General features: G+C 31.5%; 2 protein-coding genes across 2 annotated transcripts; both read right to left on the bottom strand.

Annotated features, from left to right (window-relative positions):
• Positions 1-11,415: 11,415 nt before the first annotated feature.
• LOC106352177 (agamous-like MADS-box protein AGL80) lies at positions 11,416-12,939 on the bottom strand. Its single transcript, XM_013791846.3, has one exon. It carries the CDS (start codon positions 12,285-12,287, stop codon positions 11,580-11,582), a length of 708 nt encoding a protein of 235 aa, XP_013647300.3. The 5' UTR covers positions 12,288-12,939; the 3' UTR covers positions 11,416-11,579.
• Positions 12,940-22,306: 9,367 nt separating this feature from the next.
• LOC106352178 (MADS-box transcription factor PHERES 2-like) lies at positions 22,307-24,201 on the bottom strand. Its single transcript, XM_013791847.3, has one exon. The coding sequence runs from the start codon at positions 23,631-23,633 to the stop codon at positions 22,506-22,508; it is 1,128 nt and encodes a 375-aa protein (XP_013647301.2). The 5' UTR covers positions 23,634-24,201; the 3' UTR covers positions 22,307-22,505.
• Between the last annotated feature and the right edge of the window lie 1,918 nt (positions 24,202-26,119).

The raw sequence follows: 26,119 nt of genomic DNA on the forward strand, positions 1-26,119 counted from the left end.
CTTCATAATATAAATTATGAATATAAAAGAAGAAAAACATAGACAATAAAACAATAAAATACTAAAGAAACAAATTATAAAAAAGAAATTAAATTCATAATTTTGAGAAGGAGACGGTGGTGAGGACTTTGTTTTGAGAAAAAGACGGTCTAGTATTTATATATGCAATGCGCTGGTCTAGGGTATGTTTGCATAACTAATCGTCCTCATAATTTTTGAAATTCAAATTAATATTAAATTTTGAGAACTTACCTTATTTCCTGCTCGTCGAATCACATGGAATATTAAAGGAAACAAAGAGTTAATATGATCAAATAAATTAAATTTTAAATCAATCAATTTTGATAAAAAATACGTATTTTTATATCTTTTATTTTAGGAAAGCTTGTATATATATTGCTACCACTTTAAAAATATGAAATAGGACGGTATTGAGCCTATATGGCAATTCTGCGAATTTGATTCCTAGATTGGAGTTCTATAACCGGAATGAATTATATTCAAAGACGTATATTGTGGCTAATATTAATGGCATGATTATGCTGTTATGATAGTAATTATTGTGATGAGTGTTTGTCAAAGTAAATATATGCCTATGGCTGGCAGATGTTTTGCAGTTTCCTGTTCGGACAATATTATTATTAATGAGTTATTGTCAATCAATATTTATGCCAATTAATGGCATCTTTTTTTAATATATATTTATTAATATATTCATCTGTTAGATCTCGTTTTGATATACATGTATCATGCGTGAGTACATCTTATGTGATTATATGATATAATATATAGTAATCGGTTTTGATATAGTGTAATAAAAAGTATTCACTAAAGTAACATTAAAATAAATGTTCTTTACGCATTCTCAGAAAACGTTCTTGTTCGAACCGGTTTTAAATAACATCTTCGTTTAGATCGCTATTTACCAATTAGTATGATTAAAACATTATGTTAAGCTCTACTATTTATATCAATACAGAGCGTAGGTTTTTACTCTCCACGCCAAATTCAATCGAAGAAACCAATATTAATGCTCCTCCTTTAATACCGTATATACCACTTACCTAATTTTGTTATTGCGTGATGCGTTTTCGTGAAATAGGTATTATAAGATCCGTGATGGTCACGCCAAAAATATATCAGAAATATTCCCCTATCGATTAAGGTAAGTATTTTGATTCTTTGAATTTTGTTTCCATTTATACGTTAACAATATTATTGTGTTTCCTTAATATTTTGACCAATTAAGCGTAGGTTATAATTTGGAATATCGAGTTTACATCGAGTATTTTGAAATTCAATTGTGTTTCCTTTTTATTTTGACCAAATAACCAAAATATATCTGATATCCGTAACGTATAATTTTTTTTTTCAACGTTGACAAAAATGTTGCCTTTTACAAAAGAGTTAATATTGCATTATAATTAACGTTGACAAAAATGTTCATAAAACGTTCGATTATAATACGTGTTCCTAAAATAAGCATAAAATTTTTCATAAAATTATTCATGTTTCTTTAGTTGCATTATAAAGAAATTTGATATTAGTTTAAAAATGTTCATAAAACGTTGCATAAAAATGTTCATAAAATGTTGACTCGGTTTCAAAAAGGTTCATAAAACGTTGCATTATAATACGATTTGATATTAGTTTAAAAATGTTCATAAAATGTTGCATTATAATTAACGTAAAAAAAATGTTCATAAAACGATTTGATAGATGTCGAACTTATTTTGTTGCCTTTTACAAAAGAGTTAATATTCTGCCTGTCATAAATTCCCGTTTTTTTTTCAAATCGGATTGTAATCATATAGTATAACTAGGATAAGACTTGCGCCTTGCGCAGTGTGAGTTTATTTGTATGTATTATTGATAGTTTTTTTTATATATGTGATCATTTTATTTATATATATATAATATTTTTTGTTGTTATTATATAATTTCTTTCCGATGGATCGGATCAATTTTTATTAAAAATAATGGAACAAAACTATAATTAATACATCATGGGTTGATCGGATTGAACATTAAACAAATTATGACATAAAAACCTTATTTTTTCCATCGAACACATTCTTGAAAAAAGTGAACAGTATTGTTTTCACAGTTAAATTATTTTGACTTTTATCTTTCATAAGGTTTTGAAAACTTTGAAATCAACCATCGAATTGATACGTGTCATTTTAATATTTTTAGTCGTATACTTAAGGAAAACTTACATTTTTGTAATTTAAAATCGTTTTAAAAAAATCAAAATATAACATCTAAGAAAAAATCTAACATATAAGAAAAATCTAACATATAAGGTGTCCTCATTTTTGTATTTTAAAGTCGTTTTTTAAAAAAAAATAACATATAAGGTTTTCTCATTTTTGTAATTTAAAGTCATTTAAAAAAATTCAAAATATAACATATAAGAAAAAATCTAATTTTTTATTATATGGTTAATGTGATTGTTTATTTTTTTTACTAATATAAAATTAAACAAAATGAAGAATGATGCAAAAATTGTTATCAAATCTTTATTATTCATAATCATTAATTGCCATATATATGTAAATCATATTAGGTAATTTCGTAGCTTTTATTTAGGGAACGAATACACACTTCTTATATTTTAGGTTAATATAATGTTCTCTAGTGGACTTTAAACAAATTATGACATTAAAACCTTATTTTTTCCAGCGAACACATTCTTGAAAAAAGTGAACAGTATTGTTTTCACATTTGAATTATTTTGACTTTTATCTTCCATATGGTTTTGAAAGCTTTCAAATCAACCATCGAATTGATACATGTCATTTTAATGTTTTTAGTCGTATACTTAAGGAAAACTTACATTTTTGTAATTTAAAGTCGTTTTAAAAAAATTCAAAATATAACATATAAGAAAATTCTAACATATAAGAAAAATATAACATATAAGGTGTCCTCATTTTTTGTATTTTAAAGTCGTTTAAAAAAATATAACATATAAAGGTTTCCTCATTTTTGTAATTTAAAGTCATTTTAAAAAATTCAAAATATAACAGATAAGAAAAAATCTAATTTTTTATTATATGGTTAATGTGATTGTTTAAGTTTTTTTAATAATATAAATTTAAACAAAAATGAAGAAGGATGCAAAAATTGTTATCAAATCTTTATTATTCATAATCATTAATTCTCGTATATATGTAAATCATATTAGGTAATTCTGTAGCTTTTATTTAAGGAAAGAATACACACTTCATATATTTTAGGTTAATATAATGTTCTCTAGTGTTATATAATTATGGAATAATGTGACACCTTTAGATTAAACTATACTTTATATTAGATGCTCTAGAATTCTTGGAAATAGAATTTAGAAGGCATTTAGAGTGCCACCTAGGATTTGGGGTTTTTTTAATTAATACAAAATTAAGGTTTTTATTTTTCAAATGTTTCTCAATTAATATATATGAGATGTATATGACCAATGACATTTGGTTGTAATTATTCTAGTTCACAAAGAGTTTTTTTAAAAAGTTAGTGAGAGTGCATGAGGTGATGACACATAGGAAATAACACTTATGTAATAAACACATGAGACCAAGGTTTATTTCTACGAATGTTCCTCCTAAGAAAGGGATAATTTTGGTTTTTTCTTAGGTTTTTTTGTTGCGCACAAATACTTCATTCATTGATTTAAATTGGGTTCGGTACAAGGTTTCTAAAGGCCTGTTTTGCTAGCCCATCCTTAAAACACAAAGATGATCGATTACAGAAACAGAAGGAAACATAATCAAAGGAAGACAAGAGGATAGAGATATCAGCTAGAATCCCATGGGGATCGGATATGTTTGGGTCAAAAAAATTTGGTTTTTTTTATTAGGTTATTGAGTGCAATTTAGGTTTATGTATTAACTTTGGTGTTAAAAAAATGACTTTTAAAAAAAAATTAGAAAAAGTTACAATTGTTTGCCACATGCATCGATTTGGTGATGCATCAATTCTAATCATAGCTTCAGCCTTCAGCCCTACGATTTTATTATACGTAAGGCCATATTATTTTCGAGCGGACATAACATCAATTCAAACGATTGCTTCAGTTTTTAGAATTGCTGTTGTGTCCAGCTTGCATGGTGGATACGATTCGAGTTTATAATAAGAAAAGGCAATTGTTGTGCCGGTACTTTAGGAAAACATGTTGCAAGAACTAGTTTGACATATGAAATGTATTAAGTCCAACTTTAGATTTTTTTTTATGTGCTGCAAAACGATAATAAGTGCACGAAGTTTGAAGGTTCTTTTCTTTTACAAAAAAGTATTAGAATTATGTTATAAAAGTAATTGAAAAATCTATCTTTATTCATAACATAAAGATTCCTTATATATGAGATTACACCGTCATATATAAATGAAAAGATTACAAATCATAATCTCTTAGTCATGAGCCATCCACAATCTGGTTCATAATACTCCCCCTTGGATGTCATAACCATTTAGAGCTTGTAATGTGCTCTAATGTTGTCTCATTAAAACATTACCAGGAAAACCCAATTAGGACAAAACCATGGTGAAGAAAAAATAGTACAACACACATTATTCCCCCTGATTTGGACATTACTGAAGGTCCCTTTTCTACAAGCTGAAGACAGTCCGATTTTCTACAATCTGTGGGTGATGAAAATCTTGGGCAGAATATGTTTCGTCCTCGAACATGATAGTTGGTTCTTCTTTACCATCGGCCATGCCATAATCTGATCGAACATATTGAGTCATCGACCTCAAATACACACACACGAAATCTTGGATGATGTTGCTGTGATATGCGTGTACCACCATGTGTAAAACATAACATGTCTGAAAACAAATCAACAAAACCAAATAACCCCTCTTTGGGCTGGTTAGTATAAAATAAACCAAAATCAAAGGCTTCTTCATCGTCCTTCTTATGGACCAATCAGATCAGTGTCTAAAACAGGACTTCTGCATCGTCCATCTCAGGACTAAATGAACTTCTTTATCGTCCACCTTTGGACTGAATGGATCAGTGTCCAAAACAAGTGATCTCTTGCCCATGTACTAGATAATGGGTGAGACTGGTCCATATTAAATCTCTTGAATACCCTTTTCTGTATATACTATTTGATGCACAAGGATTTTATTGTTAATATACTCGAGCTGTAATCCTAAACAAAACTTTATTTTCCAAGATCTTTCATCTCAAACTCTTTCTTGAGATATTCAACTGTTTGGGAAATTGTATCCAGAGGTTCCTAGGATATTAAAATCATATACTTTGATGATTATCAATATTGTTCTCGAGAACTTGTTGTACTTTCAGCTCAATACCCTCTAGTACTTTCATTATCCAGTGGGCCATATAAATATGCAGTCACTACATTAACTTGCTGCAAGTCTAATTTTCTCTTTTATATAGCCAGACTTATGAGAAATCTAAAAGTAGTTGCATCCACCACATGGGAGTATGTCTCCTCATAATCTATTACTGGTCTTTGTGAGAATCTTTGTGCAACATCAGCTTTATATCTCACGATTTCTATTCCTCACAAGACCCATTTATATCCACTGGTTTTAACATCATATGGCGTCTTAATCATATGGCCAAATACGCCTTTCTTCCTTAAACTATTTAACCCCACGTTTCTATTCAATCCAATCTGTTCTACGAGTGCGCACTCTTATATTGACGTGGGTTCATGATCCTCGCTTATATTCATAAATTCAAGTGCTACCTTGTATGCAAATAAATCATCTTATGTCGACATTCCTTATTGGTTCCATTATGTTCCAAACATGATATAATCGATTGAGATTCATTATTATCAGGACCTTTAATACTTTGCAGCTTGGCGTCCCAAGCTACATTGTTTGGTACCTGTACCTTAGAGCCGGCCGGCCTGATCTCCATGTCTGGGATGGTTTCCTTAGTAACCTCGGATTTGGATTTTGATTATCATTCTCTGCACCTTTCTTTTGTTTCCGAGAATTCTTATCTTTTGGAACCTATTTGGTCTACCACGTTTCATACGTTGTCTAGACTCTTTAGCAACTTGACTGTGTCTCTTCTTGGACATCATTCTTGGACATCAAATTCGTTGGTGCTTTACAAGCTGGTTTATATATGACTTAGTCATTCTTTTTCAGGTCAGCAAATGTGTCTGGCATTTGATTAGCTAGTTTTGTAAATGTAAAATCTTTGGACGTCTATTTCACATTCTTTAGTCCGAGGATCTTGCCAAGACATTGATGGTTGATTCCATTCTATTTCTTTTACCATTCTTTTACCAGCTTTATTATTTTTTTCTCCTCATGGTCTTAAAAAAATATGTGTACCTGACCTCAAATATAATCACCCATAGTTGGCTCAAAATACTTTATTATTGTGGGAGAATCATATCCAACATATATCCCCATCCTCCTTTTGAGGTCTCATCTTAGTTCTCTGTGGTGGAGCAATTAGTACATAGACAACACATCCAAATGTCTTATGATGGAGTATGTCTGGCTCTTGACCCGTTAATAATTGTGATAGGGGATATCTATGCTCACTAAATGGCCTGATGCATATTAACTTAGGTGCATGTAAATTTCGTGTGGCCCAAGCTGTGAATGGGAGTTTTGACCTCATAAGTTATGCTCTATCAATCAGCTATTTGCGTTTTAAAAGATTTCGGCCAAGCCGTTCTTGGTATGGACATGTATCACAGAATTGTCCACACTTACCCCCATGGACATACCATAATCATTTAAATGCTTGGGACATGTATTCACCAGTATTATCTAGACATATAGCATTTATTTATGAAAAAGAGGCTCGTAGCCGTTTTACTGGTGATGACCTAATGAGTATCCCTTGTGTACATGCTACACACGTGAGATTCTTTGGGATAACTCTTCTTATCTTTTAATGTGTGCCTTTTGAATATCAATTTTTGCATCATGTTTGGACCAGGATGGCCAATCCGGTCGTGCCATAAAGTGTATATTTTCGCAGGCTTTTAGCCTCTATCATACTGATCTATGCATAGTCTAGGTCAGTAGAGAATGCATGTATAGTCTTTAGGACTTATTATGGCCTTGGGCGATTTTATACATATATCTGAAGGAACTCTTTGTTTCCTTCGCCCATTGTTTCAATATGGAAACCATTCATTCTTATATCTTTAAAACTCAATAGGCTGCTCTTGCTCTTAGAGCTGGGTGAATATAAGGCATCACTGATTTCTAGATGCATACCCTTAGGCAATAATATATTAGCCTAGCCATAGTCTTCTTTCAGACTGGCGATACCTGCTTTAGTACTTATATTGGCGTTTTTCAGTGTACTCATATAGAAAAATCATTCATTCATTTAATCTAAGCAGACAATGTAATAGAAATAAATTCAAGGAGATAAAAATCAGAGAAAGCATACAAGCAAAGCAATCACACAAGTTTGATGTCGAAATCATATTATCAACTTGATTCCTTTAGGCAATCATAAGTCTCATATTCCATAAGATCATCTTGATCATGTTCGAAATTATTTTCACCATCTTTATAGACCAAGTGGGTTTCAAGATTCTTCCCTTTCAGACTCTCTTTGATGGAGGTCACAAAAATGTTTGGGAGTCCTTCATATCTTAGCCCAATGGTTCCCCATTCCACATCTATGGCACACTGATTTGGTCGAGCTTTGTGGTTTAAAGGATATACCACGGCCACTGCCTTGACCACGGCTCAAATTGGGTTGATACCCATTGCCTCTGCCATAGTGATTCCAAGGCCAAATGTGTTATAGTGGCCATGGCCACGTCTTTTCCACCCTCCACGGCCATGACCGTGTGGTCTATCATTCTGAACGTGGTTACCTTTTTTTTTCTTCTGCGGCCTTAGTGGTATCAGGTAATGGGGTTAATCGAGGAGGTCTCAATTCACTGTTTCTCATCAGTAATCAATTATTTTTGTCCAGCTATAGACTCATCCACGGACTTATAGTTCTGGATTCTGGGATTCCTCCAATCAAATAGGGCCTTTGGTGATAACACCGTTCTTGGTGATCATATCTCGATTTTTAACTCTGTCCAAAGGTCTAGAGGATTCTCTATAGTCAGATACTGATCTTTGAGACTCTTAATAAGATAATGGCTAATAATTAATATTGCCCTGTATCAATCTTTCTCATTGGGATTATTGTCTTCTATGATACATTCACCAAGTCTTTTTGACTTTAGGATAATCTTTGTATCCAATGCCCACCATAAATAATTATCTCCTGAGAGATTTAGGGCAGCAAAATCCAGGTTGATTTTCGACATCTCAAATCATATATCACTCAATATTTAGGTATAATTTTCATGCGGCCTTACTCTTAAAAACAATCAATTCGGATTTCAATCTTGTGAGAACAATGAGACTATCAATCTTAAAGGCATTTAATCAATCAGTCAATTTCTAGCAAGTCTCAGCAATACTATTTCTATGTGCTCATAATATTATGGTTTTTCAAGACTAGCAAAAACGGATTCAATTAATCATGCAATTATGGTTTAACAATCAATGGATTTTAGCAAGACTAGTAAAAAGATTTATTAATCACTCAATCAGTTTCAAAGCTGATTTTAGCAATACTAGAATATAGATTTCAAGTATGAATTTCAGTGAATCAGTTTCAAGACTGATTGATATTTAGCATAAACCATGTGTAAATAATTTATCTAGTATCTGAATTTATCAAACCTCAAAAACATATAATCAGATCAATCAATTTAATCGAACTTAGCATACAATCTTAAACCTCAAGACATTAGATTTTATCATGAATCTATCAACCTAGCATACGGATTCTCAATTCTCAAAGACATCCAAATCAGATCAATATAACCTATCATACGGATTATTTAGGGTTTCTATTTAAAACATATCAGATTACAAAACTATCAATCCTAGCAGATGATATTAAACCTCAAGAATCATGCAATCAGATCATTCAGATTTTAAACAAGCTTAACCTCAATCAATCTATCAACCTATCGGATTATATAAGCAAAGCAAGCTAGCAACCTATCGGATTCAATCAATGTTTTAACAGGCTGGTCGGTTTAAACAATTTTAAATCAGATGAACAATTAACCAAGCAGGATGAGAAAATAAATCTATCAATTTAACGGTCAAACAATTCTAGCAACATAGCATCAGATTCAATCAGATTTAAAGCCTCAATGATCAAAACCGAAAACAATTTTGATTTCAAAATATTCGATTAAGGTTTTAATATGTGATTTGATAATTATAGTATAATTAATTTTGATACTTATATTATTTAGGGTTTATAGATATATGGTTAGGGTTTATCGGATTTTAACTTGTAAAAACCGATTTGGGGTTTTAATCATGTAGGAACATGATTTAGGGTTTGCGGTATCAAACTTTTAGAGCTTCGATTTACTCAATTAGGATTTTTGATCTATTACCCTATGGTTTTGATTCATAAAGATTAGGGTTTTAGGGTTTCATTCTTTATCAATCAATCCATGTTCGATTATGGGTTCTTAGGTTTTGAATTACCTTTTAACCTTATATGATTGTTGAATCGGACCACCAAAGGAGTTGAACCACGAGCTGGACAAGAACGGGACGCGAGCTGGAATGGATCGAGTCGCTTCTATCGGGTCGCAGACGTCCTTTGTTGCTTGATCGGGAACGCCTTGATCGTCAGACGCAAGTTGTCTGATGCTGTCGCGAACGAGGAAGAGGTCGCGTGCTGGAGCTGCTCTCGGGTCGCAAACGTCTGAGCTAGGATCTAGAACGCCTTGGCCTGAAGCTGATCGGGGACGCGAGCTGGAACAGATGCGGGAACAAGAGACGCGATCGGAGTTTAGGGTTCGTCGGATCGCCGGCTAAAGTTAGGGTTTTAGGGTTTTTCGATTTGGGTATTAGCGTAGGGATTTAGAGATCAATCGTGCTGATAACGTGTTATAAAAGTAATGGAAAAGTTCTTTATATAGGAGATTACACCGTCATATATAAATAGAAAGATTACAAATCTTAATCTCTTGGTTATGAGTTATCCACAATATGGTTCTTAACAAATTATGATTTATGTAGAGACTAATGGATTATGGGTCATATTTAAAGACTCTATGCAAGAATAAAATCTTTTACATTAGGTGTTTCGATAGGATTTAAGCAGTACATAAATGATTTGGGCCAATCAATTGGTTTAAAATTGAAAGCCCATCAAATTTAATATGGTGTCTGAACTACTAAACAAGTCTAATAAAAAAATTGATTAATATTTTCTAATCTAGTCCATAGTGATTTGTGTTCTCGGACCCGATAATAATGGTCTGACAGGTTAATGGTTAGAAGAGTTATTATCTTGAGAGAGAACATTAAGATTATACTGAGAATAATGGATCATGGATCTTAATCTTTAAAAAGTCTATGTAAGAATATAAGCTCACATATTGGGAGTTTTGATGAAACTTAAATAATATACAAGAGAGTGAGTCAATTCAATGATAGCCGATTAGTTTAAAGTAGGCCTGGGCGTTCGGGTCTTCGGGTCGGATTCGGGCCGATTTCTTTCGGATCCGGGTCTTTCGGGTCTTTCGGATCCTAAATATTTATACCTAATAGGTACTTAAAAATTTTTGGGTCGGGTTTGGGTCGGTTCTTCTCGGGTCCGGGTCGGTTCGGGTCTATAATTAAAATATCCGTAAAATACCCGTAATTTTTTGGGTCCATATCGGATCCGGGACGGGTTCAGGTATTTAGAATCTAAAAAGGACATGGCATACCCAACGCCATCAAATTTAGTCGATATTTGTCATATATATCTAAAATTTTACTAAATAACTTAAATGAAACTATTAATAATTAAAATAAAACATTTTAAACTCTAAATTTTACATTTTAAAGTTTCGTATTACGTAAAAATGTTATAAAATAATAACAAATGTTGTTAACAAAAAATATTTCAACTAAATCATAAAATATTATATATAAAATAGAACACACAAAAAATCATAGTTTTAGATATACATGTTTTTATGTCGGGACAAATCGGTTCTTATCGGGTCGGATCTTTTCGGGTCGGATCTTTTTGGGTCCAGGTCTATTCGGGTCGGTTCCTTTCGGTTCCGGTTCTTTCGGGTAAAAGAAATTTAGAGCCAAAAGGTACTTGTAAATTTTTTGTTTGGTTCCGAGTCGGATATTTTTTGGTCAGTTCCGGTTCAGGTTTTCGGGTCCCGGTTAAAATGCCCATGCCTAGTTTAAAGTTGAAGGTCCATAAAACCTATAAAAAGTCAATTTAATTTGATCAATACGTGTTATTTCAGTTTCTCAAGTTGTTAGTTTGTGTGTAATGCGGTCGTAGGTTAACCACTCGAGTCGTGAAATCACATAAAATATGTTGTTGCAAGGAAATAAAAATAAAACTGGCGAAAATGAAATTTTATTGAAGATGAACTAGAATATTACATGTCAAACCAACGAAACACACATGTAATTAAAACAAAAGTACTTAAAACATATTTTTATTGAAGCTTAAATAACCGAAACATCAACATGGTTGAGACCGGCAGACCGCTAACGATGCTCACAAATCACTCACTCTGTGTCTGATTCAGATCAAAGTCCTTGACGTTTGAGGAAGAACCCATCTCAGCTGTAGGCATGGCAACAGATGTTGCAACATCAGCATCAGGAACAACAGAGGTGGAGGACGATGCATGGTCCCTCATAAGAACCTGGATCCTACGATTAAGACCTTTGATATACTGGTCAATAACACCACCCAAATCACGAAGTTCACCCTCACCAAGATCACATGGCGCAGTGTCGCCACGGAGACAATCATACATGACCTCCTTCATCGCCAACTCTTTGTTCTCCTTCGCGACCTTCTTGCAACTCTCAGTTGCTTTGGTGATCCTCTGTTGGATAAACTGCTCTTGGTTCATCATCTTCTTGGTCTTGTCAACGAGCGGCAACGAATCCCATCTGGCCACCACGTTTCCCATAGCTTGTCTCGATGGAGGGAACACCTCAGGGACCGAGTTGTACTCGCTCTGGACGATTACGGCTATTGGGACGTCACAGAGAGTTGACAACTCCAAGGCTTTCTTCATGATACCTCCTTTTCTTTTCCTGAATGTTGCCTTCCTTGAAGTCTCATTCTCTATGTAAGCCATCTTCACCCTGTTTCTTGTCATGACTCTTTTTTTGTGTTTGTTTCTTATAAATTTCAAAGTGGGGTAGTGCTCTTTATATACACACCCACACATACATATATCTACATATACCAATATCATACCATTCCAGGGTCAAAAGAAATTAAATATAGCTTTGAAAGTAAGTTTTGTATTCAAATATGGTTATATTTGCATGGTCATAGCCAAGGGGACACTATTAGTTTGTATATATATGGTATGTTCCCTATATAGTATAGAAATCTAGAACAAAATATTCTTTCATATAGAAAAATATAAAAATATTCATACATATGGAAAATAATAATATTCATTTTTATGACATACAACAAAACTTATTAGTCTGTATATATATAGTAAGAAATCTAAAACAAAATATGGTGGATAATCTTTGACTAAAAGTAAGCTAAAATGGATCTTATTCCTAATCCAAATTAAAGTATAATCAAATGTTTCTTTTCTAATAAAAATAACTAAAATGTAAAATAATGACGAAGGAAAGAAAAATATTGATTTAGAGCCTGACTTGTTCAAACGCAGCAGTTGCGGATGCAAAAGTTTGCGAAAGCGGGTGGTTGTGTTTTAAGCGTTATTAAGTGTTTCATATGACTGGCACACCATTTGAAATTGTTGCATTTACGGGTCATTTTTTGCTGGTTTACCCACATATGAAAAAATAATCAATAAAAAAATATTTAATAAACAAAAAAATAATTAAAAAATGATAATATTAAAACCCAATAATAAATAATAAATTTGTAAATCATATTATTATAATAAATATAAAAGTTATGTTTACAAAATCATAGTATTAAACTTTTATATATATATATTAGAATTTATATTATATCATTTTTATAAAAAATATTTAAAATTATTTATTTAGATATTTCAATAATTTTTACAAAAAAAAATGCCCGCAACCGCAAATGATAGTTGTAACCAACTTTGATTTTGAGAAGTTTAGAGTAGTTTGTAGCGTTTTGTGATTTTTATAAAACGTCAACAACCGATACCAACAGCAAAAAGCGCGTTTGCGGGTTTATCGAGGAAATGAGATCCGTAATTTCATGACTAAGAGCGACTGCAACGGAGGTCCAAGTGTGATCCTTAGGCGTAATCCTTAGGTTAGTGATAATATAATAATATTAATTATCCGACTTAAGCTAAGGATTGACCCGTCGCGAAGGGTTTTAAGGATTTGATCCTTGTGTACGTTTCATGCGTTGAGAGGGCCGGTGTCGTTTGTGTTGCGTTGGGTCAAAAATGGTTAACTTATTTTCGACCGACCGCGTAGAAAAAAAGGGGCTCTCGAGAGAAAGGCGACAGGAAGGGCGATTCCTCTCCGTGTGCTTTACGAAGGTAGATCGTTGCGTAATTTTTTTGATTCCTTTGATTTTTCGATTCAGGCCACGTTATCTTCTTGCTTCCTCTCAATCTGGTTGGGTTATGGGGTTTGAATCGATTTTGTTTAACGATTAAAATTAGGGTTTCAAAACGATTTGGGTATAAAATGATTTGGGGAGAGGGGTTTTAAAGCTCGTTCAATCGATATGTTCTCTGTTTCGTTGCTCCTTGCTTCCGTTTGAGTAGCTCGTTGATTTCTTTAAGTTGTAATTCGTTTAATTATTTGAATTCGTTGAATTAATATTTGGTTTTTGCTGATGATTATACGCATTGTACTGGGGTTTTGGTTGAATTCGTTTCGCTAACTAATTTGTTTTTCAGCTCGTTCAATCTTCTTTTAACTTTCTCTTATTATATCTCGTTGAATTCGTTTTGTGATGATGAGTATTGTTGTTTAACTATGTTCTTACATAATTTCTTTCAGGTTAACGAAAATGAGACAAGATTACAGCTACAGTCAGTCCTCTTCATCATCAGAGTCTCTAGACATAACCTCCTTTCTTGAAGCCGAATGTCAGATTTACGGGGATGAAGCTGACAGTAGCTACTGCAATTCATTGCCGGTTCAGTACCCACGTCAACCAGAGGCTGATGATGGAATCCCCACGACATGTTACTGTGGAGCTCAGCCTGTTCTCGGATGCTCTTACACTTCTAAAAATCTATACAGAAGGTACTTTACGTGCGACAATGCTGATGATGGAGACTGCCACGTTTGGAAATGGTGGGAAGTGGCAGTAATGGAGGAGATGATGGAGTTTCAGAGACAACTTAGGGATCTTAAGGTCCAAGGTTATGAGAGTGAGCAGAAGGTCCTTCACCTTGAGAAGACGGTACATGAGCTTTCCAAGAACAAATCAGAAGTTAAGCTAACGGTCTGTCTGTTAGTTTTAATAGGTTTGGTGTTATTGATTGTGCGAGGTAAGTTTATCTCCTCTATTTCATTGTATTTTCTTGAATTTTGATGAAATTTTTTAATGTTTTATCTCATGTTTTTTTCAGGAATCATTGGAAAGGTTTCAAAGGAGAGTGGCGGTCCTCAAGATTTTCTGTAATAAGGTATGATATATTTAAAAAAGTTAGTACTGTTGTTGTGTTTGAAATGAACTTAGTTTGCTTGTAACTTGCTATCTGCTCTGATTTGAGTTGCTTTAATTACTTACTTAGGAATTAATTCGGCCTAGCTTTGGTGTTAAATGTTTATATACCTAAGGATTCCGCAATGGGACTCACCATTGGACTCACTATTTCGATTCGGATCCTTCACTATTCAAACAAAAACAAAACAGAAAAAATATTAATATTTAACTATCTAAGGATTCCGCAATGGGACTCACCATTGGACTCACTATTTCGATTCGGATCCTTCACTATTCAAACAAAAACAAAACAGAAAAAATATTAATATTTAACTATCTAAGGATTCCGCAATGGGACTCACCATTGCGATGCTCTAAGACAAGTTTTTTGAATACGTTTGTTGTTGACATAAGAAAATATTTTCGTTAAAAAAAAGAAGAAGATATAACCACGAGCCCATTTTAGGCCCAATTTAAACTAAAAGCCCATACGTTAATCAATTCGCGTCTTTCATTCCCTCCTCCTCGCTGCTTTCTCCGTCGCATTTCGCTTCTCCGTCATCGCCGGTGAGATTTTGAATTTTGTGTCCGTTGTGTTGATCTAAACCTTATTGGGTTCTTCGTAATATCTGAGTATATCGAATGAATGTGTTCTCTGTGTTACTGTGTGTTCCAGAACGAGTTTGATTCGTTGGAGTCTCGAGAGAATCGTCCTTTGAGTGTTAAAGTTACATCTTTTATTTGTTTTTGTGAAATTAATTGTTTGGTTGCTTATTTTCACTACAGAGTTAGACTGGTCTAATGATTGGTTTCTGCCTACGAGTTGTTCGATCAAATGTCTGAGAGAATTGTGTGTGTGTTTTTTTTAAGGGTTTGTAAAGCTGATATAAGATTTGTTCGTTTCTTTAGGAGGAAGCCATGAAAGTCAAGCTCTTGCGTATCCTTCTTACTTCATTATTTATCATGCATCGATAGTTTCTTTGATGTTCAAAACGTGATTTGTTGATTCATGATGATATCTAAAACTATTCTCTTCTTTTGATGAGGATTTTTGTTATCAACTCTCAAGTCTCAACTAGTTTTCACATAGGGTAGACTAAGATCAGCTCAATGTTCCTAATTTTGGAAAACTGTTTTTTTTTTTCTTTTCCCTTGACTCTTGTTGCTACGGTGTCTCCTGACTTCGAAAAAAACAGAGTAAGTTTCTTTGTCCCATTAGTACATGTGTTATGTGGTTTCTCAATTCCAGTATGTGAACTCTTACATTTGTGAAAAAAAACTTTAGGTGGCATGCGGTTGCATCATGGACATGGGATGCTCAAGATGAGACATGTGGGATATGTCGTATGCCATTTGACGGTTGTTGTCCTGACTGCAAACTCCCTGGAGATGATTGCCCTCTAAGTAAGTCCCTACTCTCTTTTCATGTCTCTCTACACAGTGTGATTGTTTGGTGAAAATCTTGTTAAGCTTTTTATTGTATATTTCAAAAAGTTGCTAAAACTAAACCCCTGCTTTCTATTCTTACGCGTGAACGCTTATGGTGATTGAGCAGTTTGGGGAGCTTGCAACCATTCGTTTCATCTCCATTGTATATTGAAATGGGTTAATTCACAGACGAGTCAAGCTCATTGCCCTATGTGCCGTAGAGAATGGCAATTTAAAGAGTAAGAAGTGGAGACAGAGAGTTGTGCCTTGATTACATATCTAGCTTTGGTTTCCCTCTCTAAAGGTGTGTTGGAACATTGTTTCGAATTTAATACGACCCCCGATCGATTTTAATGGATATAAGTCCACTTCGAAAGTGTTGTCCGGGTGTTTGATACGTTTTGATCACGTTAGGCTGGCTCACGTTTAAAAATTCAACTCCATTTATATTAACTTTACCATATTTAATAAGTTTATCTTACAATATTGAAATGAACAATAAAAAAAGAAACTATCAAAATAACACCACCGTTCCTTCATCAATCGTATCGTCCTAGTGCAGTAGAAGAGAAGAGCTGTGATTTATCATGTATAAACTATAGTTGTACATGAAATATACAAGTGGTAGCCATATAACAAGACTCAAGAAGGCAGAGAGAGAGATCACTACTTCTTGGTGATGGCATAGATAGCATATATGATCCCCGGAATGTATCCTAAGAACGTTAACGCCAAACATATCCAAAACTCCACCTGCAATTATTTATTTTCCCCATATTTTGTTTCAAAAATTTGGTATAAAAATAGAAACTATAGTGTATAGACCAACGTAGTCAGATGGATATATAAAGATAAATAGAAACAAACATGGCAGCCAAATTTAAGGAAGACGCCGAGAGGAGGCAAGAGGATAGCAAGCACAATATCTATGCAATTAGCTGTTCCACTTCCACTTCCACTTCCACTTCCTTCGTCCGCCATTTTTTGGTTCTTCCCTTCAAGCTCTTCAAGGTTTTTTTTAGATATAATATATACCTACTTTTTTTCCCCCAGGTAGTATAATTCTTCATCACGATCTTAATGCGATCAAGCTATATATTACCTACTTTTGGGGATTGAAATACTCATGAACCACGTGGGATTGGATATATTTCCACGTCGACAAGTCTAACCAATATTGTACATATGGCTTAATTGGTTTTCCGCCACCATTCATAGACAATGTCTTTGGAAAATAGTAGCTATTGACATTTACCAACAATCACCAAAATATTATATATCATTTCATGTCAATTTAAAGTTTTGAAAAAAAATTCCCTTATAGTAATAAAATTTGAATGCAGTAATTATAAAATATATAAATAAATTTCACTTTCCAATTAATATTTAAGCACTTAATATATATTTTTTTGTAAGACTAATTTATTTTCTTATCACTAATATATATAACCTAACAAATCAAAGTTTTCTAAATCTTCATTAATCCCCACAAAATATTTTTTTTTTAATTAAAATTATAACTTAATCCAAATTAAAAGGAATACAACCAAATATAAATATTATAGACATGGTTTCTGATTACTAAATTAAATAACTAATGATTTTAAAGTTATTATGATAATATGCTTTTGATGTAATATAATTTAAAATTTATTTATTACCTATTCGCAATTGTATTAGTTAATCAATCAACTATAAATATTTTACAAGCGCGTTTGTTAATCAAACACATAAAATCACAACTATTTATTTCTAAAAAACAATATACTCATAATTACATATTTATCGATTAATCTAGTAAAATCTAAAGTCTATCTTCTCAATAAAAAATATTTACATTATTATTATTTAATCCTTGTTCTATCTATAGCCAACCAATCATAAATATTTTATAATATGTTCATTAATCAAATATTTAAATAACTATTACTTTTTCGTACAAAATGTATGTTTACGTTCTTATATTTTATAATATGTTCATTAAAATAACTATTACTTTTTGTAATATAATTTATTAATATTATTATCTAACTATTTTAACTATATTCAATAATTATAAATACTAATGTATTAGTTAATCAAACATTTAAAATTACGACTTTTAATATAAAATTGTTTATTCACGATTATATTTTTATCGTTTAGTCTTGTCAAACACATACCATATTTTATGATATCAGTTAGTTTAATCCTAATTTTATCTATAATCAACTAATTATAAATATTTTATAAACGTATTCGTCAATCATATATTTTTAAAATACTATTTTTCTACAAAATTGTGTATCTATAATTACATTATTATCGTTTAGTTTAGTCAATAATTTTATTTAATAACTTTTATATCTATAGTCAACTAATCGTAAATATTTTTACAAATGTATTCACTAATCAAATATTAAAAATCACGACTATCCTTTTATGTAAGATTGTGTATTTTTCGTTTGTATCGTTTAATCTAGTCAGAAACATACCATATTTTATAATATTAGTTAGTTAAATCATAATTTTATCTATAATCAACTAATCATAAATATTTTATAAACGTTTTAGTGAATCATATATTTAAAATACTATTTTTCTACAAAATCGTGTATTCATAATTACATTCTCATCGTTTAGTCGAGTCAAACACATACCCTATTTTGTAATATAATTATTAGTATTATTAATTTTTATTTAATCATTATTTTATCTATAGTCAACTAATCATAGATATTTTACAAATGTATTCGCTAATAAATATTCAAAATCACGACTACTCTTTTCTGTAAGATTAATTTTTATTTAATCACTATTTTATCTATAGTCAACTAATCGTAAATATTTTACAAATGTATTCGCTAGTCAAATATTTAAAAACACGACTATCCTTTTCTGTAAGATTGTGTATTTTTGTTCTTATCGTTTAATCTAGTCAGACACACAATAAAAATATGGTATGTGTCTGACTAGATTAAACGATAAGAACAAAAATACACAATCTTACGAAAAAGGATAGTCGTGATTTTAAATATTTGATTAGCAAATATGTGGATGACTATCTTTTTATGCAAAAATATGTATTTACAATTACATTTTTATCTTTTAAATTAATCAAATCAATGATATAAAATTAATATTGTATAATATTATTAGTATTATTAATTTTTATTTAATTATTATTTTATCTATAGTCAACTAATCGTAGATATTTTACAAATGTATTCGCTAATAAATATTCAAAATCACGACTATCCTTTTCTGTAAGATTAATTTTTATTTAATCACTATTTTATCTATAGTCAACTAATCGTAGATATTTTACAAATGTATTCGCTAGTCAAATATTTAAAAGCACAACTATCATTTTCTGTAATATTGTGTATTTTTGTTCTTATCGTTTAATGTAGTTAGACACACAATAAAAATATGGTATGTGTTTGACTAGATTAAACGATAAAAACAAAAATATACAATTTTACGAAAAAGATAGTCGTGATTTTAAATATTTGATTAGCAAATATATGGATGACTTTATTTTCCGCAAAATTATGTATTTACAATTACACTTTTATCTTTTAAACTAATCAAATCTATGATATAAAATTAATACTTTACAATATTATATGTTATTAATTTTATTTTATCTTTATTTTATGTGTACTCAACTAATCATAGATATTATTCAAACGTATTTTTAATTGAAAAAATCCAAACTATATTTTTTTATACGAGATTAAGTACTCACAACCACATTCTTATTTTTAATTTAGTCAAACCCACAATGTTTGGTTCCCACTTGGTTTGTTTGTTATTAAATTTTTGATAATTCAACGATGTACATTAAATCTAATGTTTGATTTTCTCTGGTTAAACATATCTTCAACTAAATTTTAATTATTTTTTTTGATAAAGGGCTTAACTAAATTTTAAGTTTTGTTTGCTAACAATTATTTATCATTCTAATAATAACTTTTGTCTTAATAAAACATTTGTATGTTTGTTCAATGATTTATTGGAGCCTCTTTGTAGTCTATATGTTACAAAATTTGAATATATAAATATATTTTTCGACATACAAATTTATATATAAATAAATAAAATGTCAATATCTACAACAAAAATACTGCAAATACAGTACAGTGAAACAATCTTAACAATGCGTTAACTGAATGGTAGACCATTACGGAGAAGCTATTGTCGGCAAAAAAAAGAATGGTGGTTGGCCGAGCCAATGGCTGCGCCGTGGATTTTGACGAGAGGTCTCATGGAACAATTTTTTTTGATCAAAAACAATTTAAATATCTTTTTGCAAAAGAATATTTAAATATTCAAATAAGACTAATTCTGACTGTAACGAAATAAAACAGTTATTTTGTCTCTAAAATTTAACTAGTTAATATGTATAGATTATTGAATTTTTTTTTTAATAAATTATATAAAAGATTACTGGTTGAGCCATAACTGTAAGAAAATTAATTTTTTATTTAACTGTAATGGATATAGTTTTAAAATTTATTGATATATCAATATTTTTTCTACGATTAAAAATGTTACTTTAGAAAATAAGATTTTTACATTGTATAAAAAATGATTGTAGTTTTAAAAACTACTCTAAAATATGATTGGTAATTTTAAAGATGGTAGGTAAAAATGTAAGCTAGAGATAACTCCTAGTTAATTAAATATATATTCTATTAAAATATAAACATGAACTATTGATATAGGTGTGATCCAATTATTTTAATATGATTATTAAAAAATTTTATTAATCATTTAAGAGAAATAATATACAAAAACACACAAATATGACTAAAAACACAATTTTTTTTGTAACAGAAATCGATTCTATTAAAACAAGAAGATGACCTATTGATATAGGTGTGGTCCAACTATTTTAATATAATTATTAAAAAAATTTATTAATCATTTAAAAAAAATATTATACAAAAAAACCAAAATATAACTAAAAGACACAAATATAACAATTAAATTTCTAAAAATGTAATACAAAAATATATCAGCCGTATTAGATTCTAGTATATTAATAATTTAGCTTTAGTTCGTAACTGTTTCGAACCCAAATCAATTTAGGACCGGACAGGTTTATAGGAAGATGACGATGCGTTCTCACATGCACTTCGATACTTGAAACATATCCATAGTATCAGTCGTATGAGTATGACTAGTCTTTTTCATATATAATTATTTTGTTGACGTTGCTTTTTTTTTATTCTTTACACTTATTAGATTTGATTGGTATGAGTTGTGATTTCATTTTTTAGGTGTAGAAATATTGCTGTGAATTTTTTTGCTTTGACTTTAAATTTTTAATTTTTAAAAATCTATAAATTTGAACCGTAGTTATTTTTCTTTGAAGAACAATTATAAAACATGAGTTTAAAAAAGTGTTGTAGATTTTTAAAAAATGGATGTGAGCTTTAAAAAAAAATACAAATCAAGATTGACGTAGATTTATGGCCGTAGGTATAACTGTGGTTGTGGAGAGCATCAACAGCAATTGCCAATCACACCCAATCATTTCATAATAAAACTAAAAAAATCATCAAATTCAATATTAGTGGCCGACAGTTTTGTATAATCTCAACTAATTCTCATACTTTATATCCTAATCAAAGTGGTCTTGTCTAAATTTTTTGGAGCTTATCTGTAAGACTAAGCATTTTATTCTTATCTTTTCTAATCGTAAACCTTCCCGTGACTTTTTGGCGGTCTTGCGAAACATGGTAAAAGAATGCATTGTGGATGTTAAGCTTGAGCTACGTACAACAACCATCTTGCAGAACTACAACGCAGGCGTCATCTTTGAAACATGCGCAAGCTTCTGTGTATAACACAAATAGACGAACACATTGTTATTTGTTGTTCGGTTGTTACAACTTACAAGAACAACGGTGTAGGGCGACATCACTGATAGGTTTTGTTACGTATAGTACCGGTCTACGTGAACTTTGATCCATTACTTTGGAGAAACGTTTCAAGTGTGTATAAATCTCAAAATTATATTGTGTTTTGACCCAATCATGCAAAAGCGTGAACAGTTCAATTGTTACGACCACTTTTCACCCAGGCCCTAAAACGTTAGGTTGCATATGGCCATGTTTCCCAACATGTCCGTGATTAAAGATTTGGGCCACTTAATTAGTATTTTCCTATGAGAGATTGAGGGTCCATTAGTACCTCTAAGGAGGCATGCAAATATTTGTCTATACTAATCTTATTCACCATCACAAGTACTAGAAAAGATCAAACCAGCTATAAAAAAGAAAACAACATAATTTATTTTTTAAAGGCAAAAAAACCTTTAATTATTATTACAACAACTGAAATATTTTAGCAAAGACATCATATATAATGTTATCTTTTAAAATGAAGAACTGACAAATGCAAATTATAACAAAATTCACTCCAAACCAAACCTAGTAGGCCAAGGGTTGTTGTTGGTGTTAAGAGCAGAAAGATCCATGGACGGCATGTAACTGGTGCTTGGTAGTTGATAGTTGTTGTTGTCCATGGCAGCAAGGCTTGCAAGCTCTTCAGCATAACTCATCTGCTGAGTTTGTGCCATCAATTGGTTCAGGTACGGTTGATCATGTAGATTTGTATACTGATTGAAACTCTCACTCAGATTATGATTCATATCCAAACCCATACCCTGGTTCAAACCATTGAATCCATTTTGATTCTGATCATAAACATTATCAGGCACTTGGTTTTGAATTGGCTCTTGATAATTCATCATATTCTGATATGGAACATGACCAGAAAAGTTAGTTGGAACCTGGTTGTGAAACAACGCTTGCTGATTCATATTCTGATATGGAATATGATCATTAAGATAAGCAGGAGCTTGTTGATTCATATTCATGTTTTGAATATGACCATTGAGATACGCAGGAGCTGGTTGATTCATATTCATGTTTTGAATATTATCAAAATTAAATCCGTAAGGCATCGTTACGGGAGAAACATCTGCATCAGCAATAGGGTTCACATCCCCAACAGCAGCACCGACATCAAGGGGAGGAAACGAAACTGGCCCGCCGTTGGCCTGAAGCAAATGGATCCTCTTAGTTAGCTCACTGACATTATAGTCAATGAATTCACACAATTCATTAACAACACGTGCATCACTAGAATGATGCTCCATCATCCTCTTCCCTTTGAGAAGATCGAACATAATCTCTTTAAGTTCGAGCTCTCGGTTCTCGTCTTTCACCCTCTCGAGCGTCGCTTGTTCTTTCATGATCCTCTCCCCCGTATACCTGTCTTGGTCGTACATCTTTTTCTCCCGTTCCACCTTCGGGAACCCCATAAACTTGGAAATCACCTCTTCAGCACCTTCCCTTGACGGCCAAGCCTCCGGGTTCGCATCGTTTGGACCGTTGTAGACGACCGCACATGCTTCGACGCCGCAGAGAGTCACAAGCTCGTTGAGTTTCTTCATAATCCCTCCCTTCCTCTTCTTGAACGTTGTTCTCCTTGATGTTTTGTCAGGTATGAGTGATAACTTCACCCTGGACCTCACCATGATTATCTTCTTTTGTGTTTGTGTGTGTGAGACTTGTTGGTACCCTGGTTGTTTATATAATAGCTGGAGGGGTGATTCTAGGCATTATAAAATTGTAGTAATCTCTTTGCATTGACACATTAACACAAAATTGCAGTAATTAAATTGTGGTAATCTTTATTCGTTGACCAAAACTTTCTATACTCCCTTCTATAGTGTGTGTGTGTGTGTGTGTGGCTGTGGTGCATTTCTTTATTTATTTTGAGTCACTTATTTTCGTAAGTTTTCTTTTATATAAGACTAACTTAGCTTAGTATATTAGTCTATTTTGTTACGATCACTAATTTCTAGCTTTGTTCATAAATTTTGAAATTATATATGTACTATTTGTTTGGAATAGAGTAAGAAATTGTTAAGATATATGTAAAATAATGGATACTTGTGTCCGCGCATGCGGGCATAATCTTCTTACAAATATTTATTAGTTTAAATCAAACATGTACGATAAGTTATTATTGATCTTTTCAAAAAATTAAATCAACATCAAATTATTTATATTTGATAAAGAATTTCATTAAAAATACTCAAATATTAAAATAATTAAAAAAAATATCTTTATGCAAATGTTTTACCTGTTTAATATTTGATTATAAATTGTTGTATATTTTAATTTCAATATTTTAAAATATAAAATATTATTTTAAGATAACGACAAATATATATGAATTGTCTTTTTTTTTCTTTCTAAAATATGATATTATTAACATAAAACATTTTTTTAATTATATATATATATATATATATATATATAATTTTTAAGGGTAACAATGATATTAACCGATCTAACTTTTAACGTGAGAGTTTGAATAAAAAAAATCACTTCGCGAATAATATTATTGATGAGAAAAAAAGCAAGATAATATGGGGGAAGATATGATATCACGTAATATTTTTTCAGTGCACACATTGTTTCAAAAGATATCGACTCAACAATACTTTATACATGATTATAAGTGAAGTTTATGAAAAAATCAATGTACCATGCACATACACGTGTATGAAAATGATTGACTAAAAGGGATAAGGATCATTTAATATTAGAGATAATTTATTAAATTATTCCTACCTTTTGGGGTACTAATGCATCAAGGAAGAAATGTATTCTTGATTTCAGTTTTAGGAAAATATATTGCCAGCTAATTCTGTGTAATTATTTTGAAAGAACAAGAAAAAGAAAATGTTTTCAAAATGAATTACAGCTAGTATCCCAAAAGAAAAGAAAAAAAAATTCACATTTTCATTTGTTAGGCAGGTGCTGGTTTTGTTAAAAATAAATCGTTAGACGGTAATTAAGTGTTTTGTAGAGAACTACCGACTAGGTGTATTATTTCGAGTCTAGGTATTAAACAATTATTAATTTATATTATATATTTTGCATGTATATAAGATATTTTAGTTTTTTGGTTTTATTATAAAACTATTTCGATGAATTGTCAAAATTAGACATACAAAATTAAACATATTTATGGATTTATACCAACATTATAACTTAATTTAACAGATTAAGACTAATTTATATCAATTTAAACTAATTTTTGGTTTAAACCAATTTTCAAGAATTTAAACTTATTTGAATTGTATAAATCGATTTTTAAGAAAATTGTTTGGCTGGACCGTTTTTTATAACCAATGATAATATGCATGATTAGTTGGATCCCAAATGTTATAATGTAACCTTTTGTTTTGTCTTGTATACCTTTAACATTTTGAGCTAGCAACACTTCATATATTTCAATCTTTGATATTTGCCCCCAAACCTGAGATAAAACCTCAAAGGAACCAAAAATAAATGAACAACAAGAAAAGGTTAACAATGTAGACATAAAAGTGTTCTCTCTTCTCTCTACTAGCAAATAAAGAGAGAGAGAGAGTGTGCTTGTGTGACACTGAAACACAACTGTAAATCAGAGAATGTGTGTGCTTGTGTGACACTGAAATACAACTGTAAAACAGAGAGAGTAAGAAGAAGCTGGCCGTGAGTAGAGAGAGTGAGGTCAAGCCAAAGAATGTCAATACTATTACTATATTTTATTTTATTTTGGTAAAAATGTAAAGATATTATTACCAAGTTTTTAAATTTTTGACAGAAGTACAAAGGAAACTAGGAGCAGAAAAATAAAAATAAAATCCTAAACAGAGACTCGATCTAGTCTAAACCGGGGCAGACACGACAAACCAAAACCATCGTCTCGAAGCTTGACTAAGTCAGCACCATCCACTTTCCACAAAAGGAGGAGTCACCGGTAAATCGAGAGCCGGAACCCGGTAATTTTGGCATCGTCGATGATCCGCTCATTAAGATATTGACTCAACCAAGACCAGCTCGCGGATGACTTACTTAGCGTCCGCCCACAAAACAAACAGCAGTGGCAAGGGCCAAGCACACTAGCCGCAACCAAACAGAGCATTTATTAGACACGGAACATACTAGAAACCAATCTGCTCTG

Source organism: Brassica napus, chromosome C7 (genome assembly GCF_020379485.1).
Source record: "Brassica napus cultivar Da-Ae chromosome C7, Da-Ae, whole genome shotgun sequence".
Classification (NCBI taxonomy): domain Eukaryota; kingdom Viridiplantae; phylum Streptophyta; class Magnoliopsida; order Brassicales; family Brassicaceae; genus Brassica; species Brassica napus.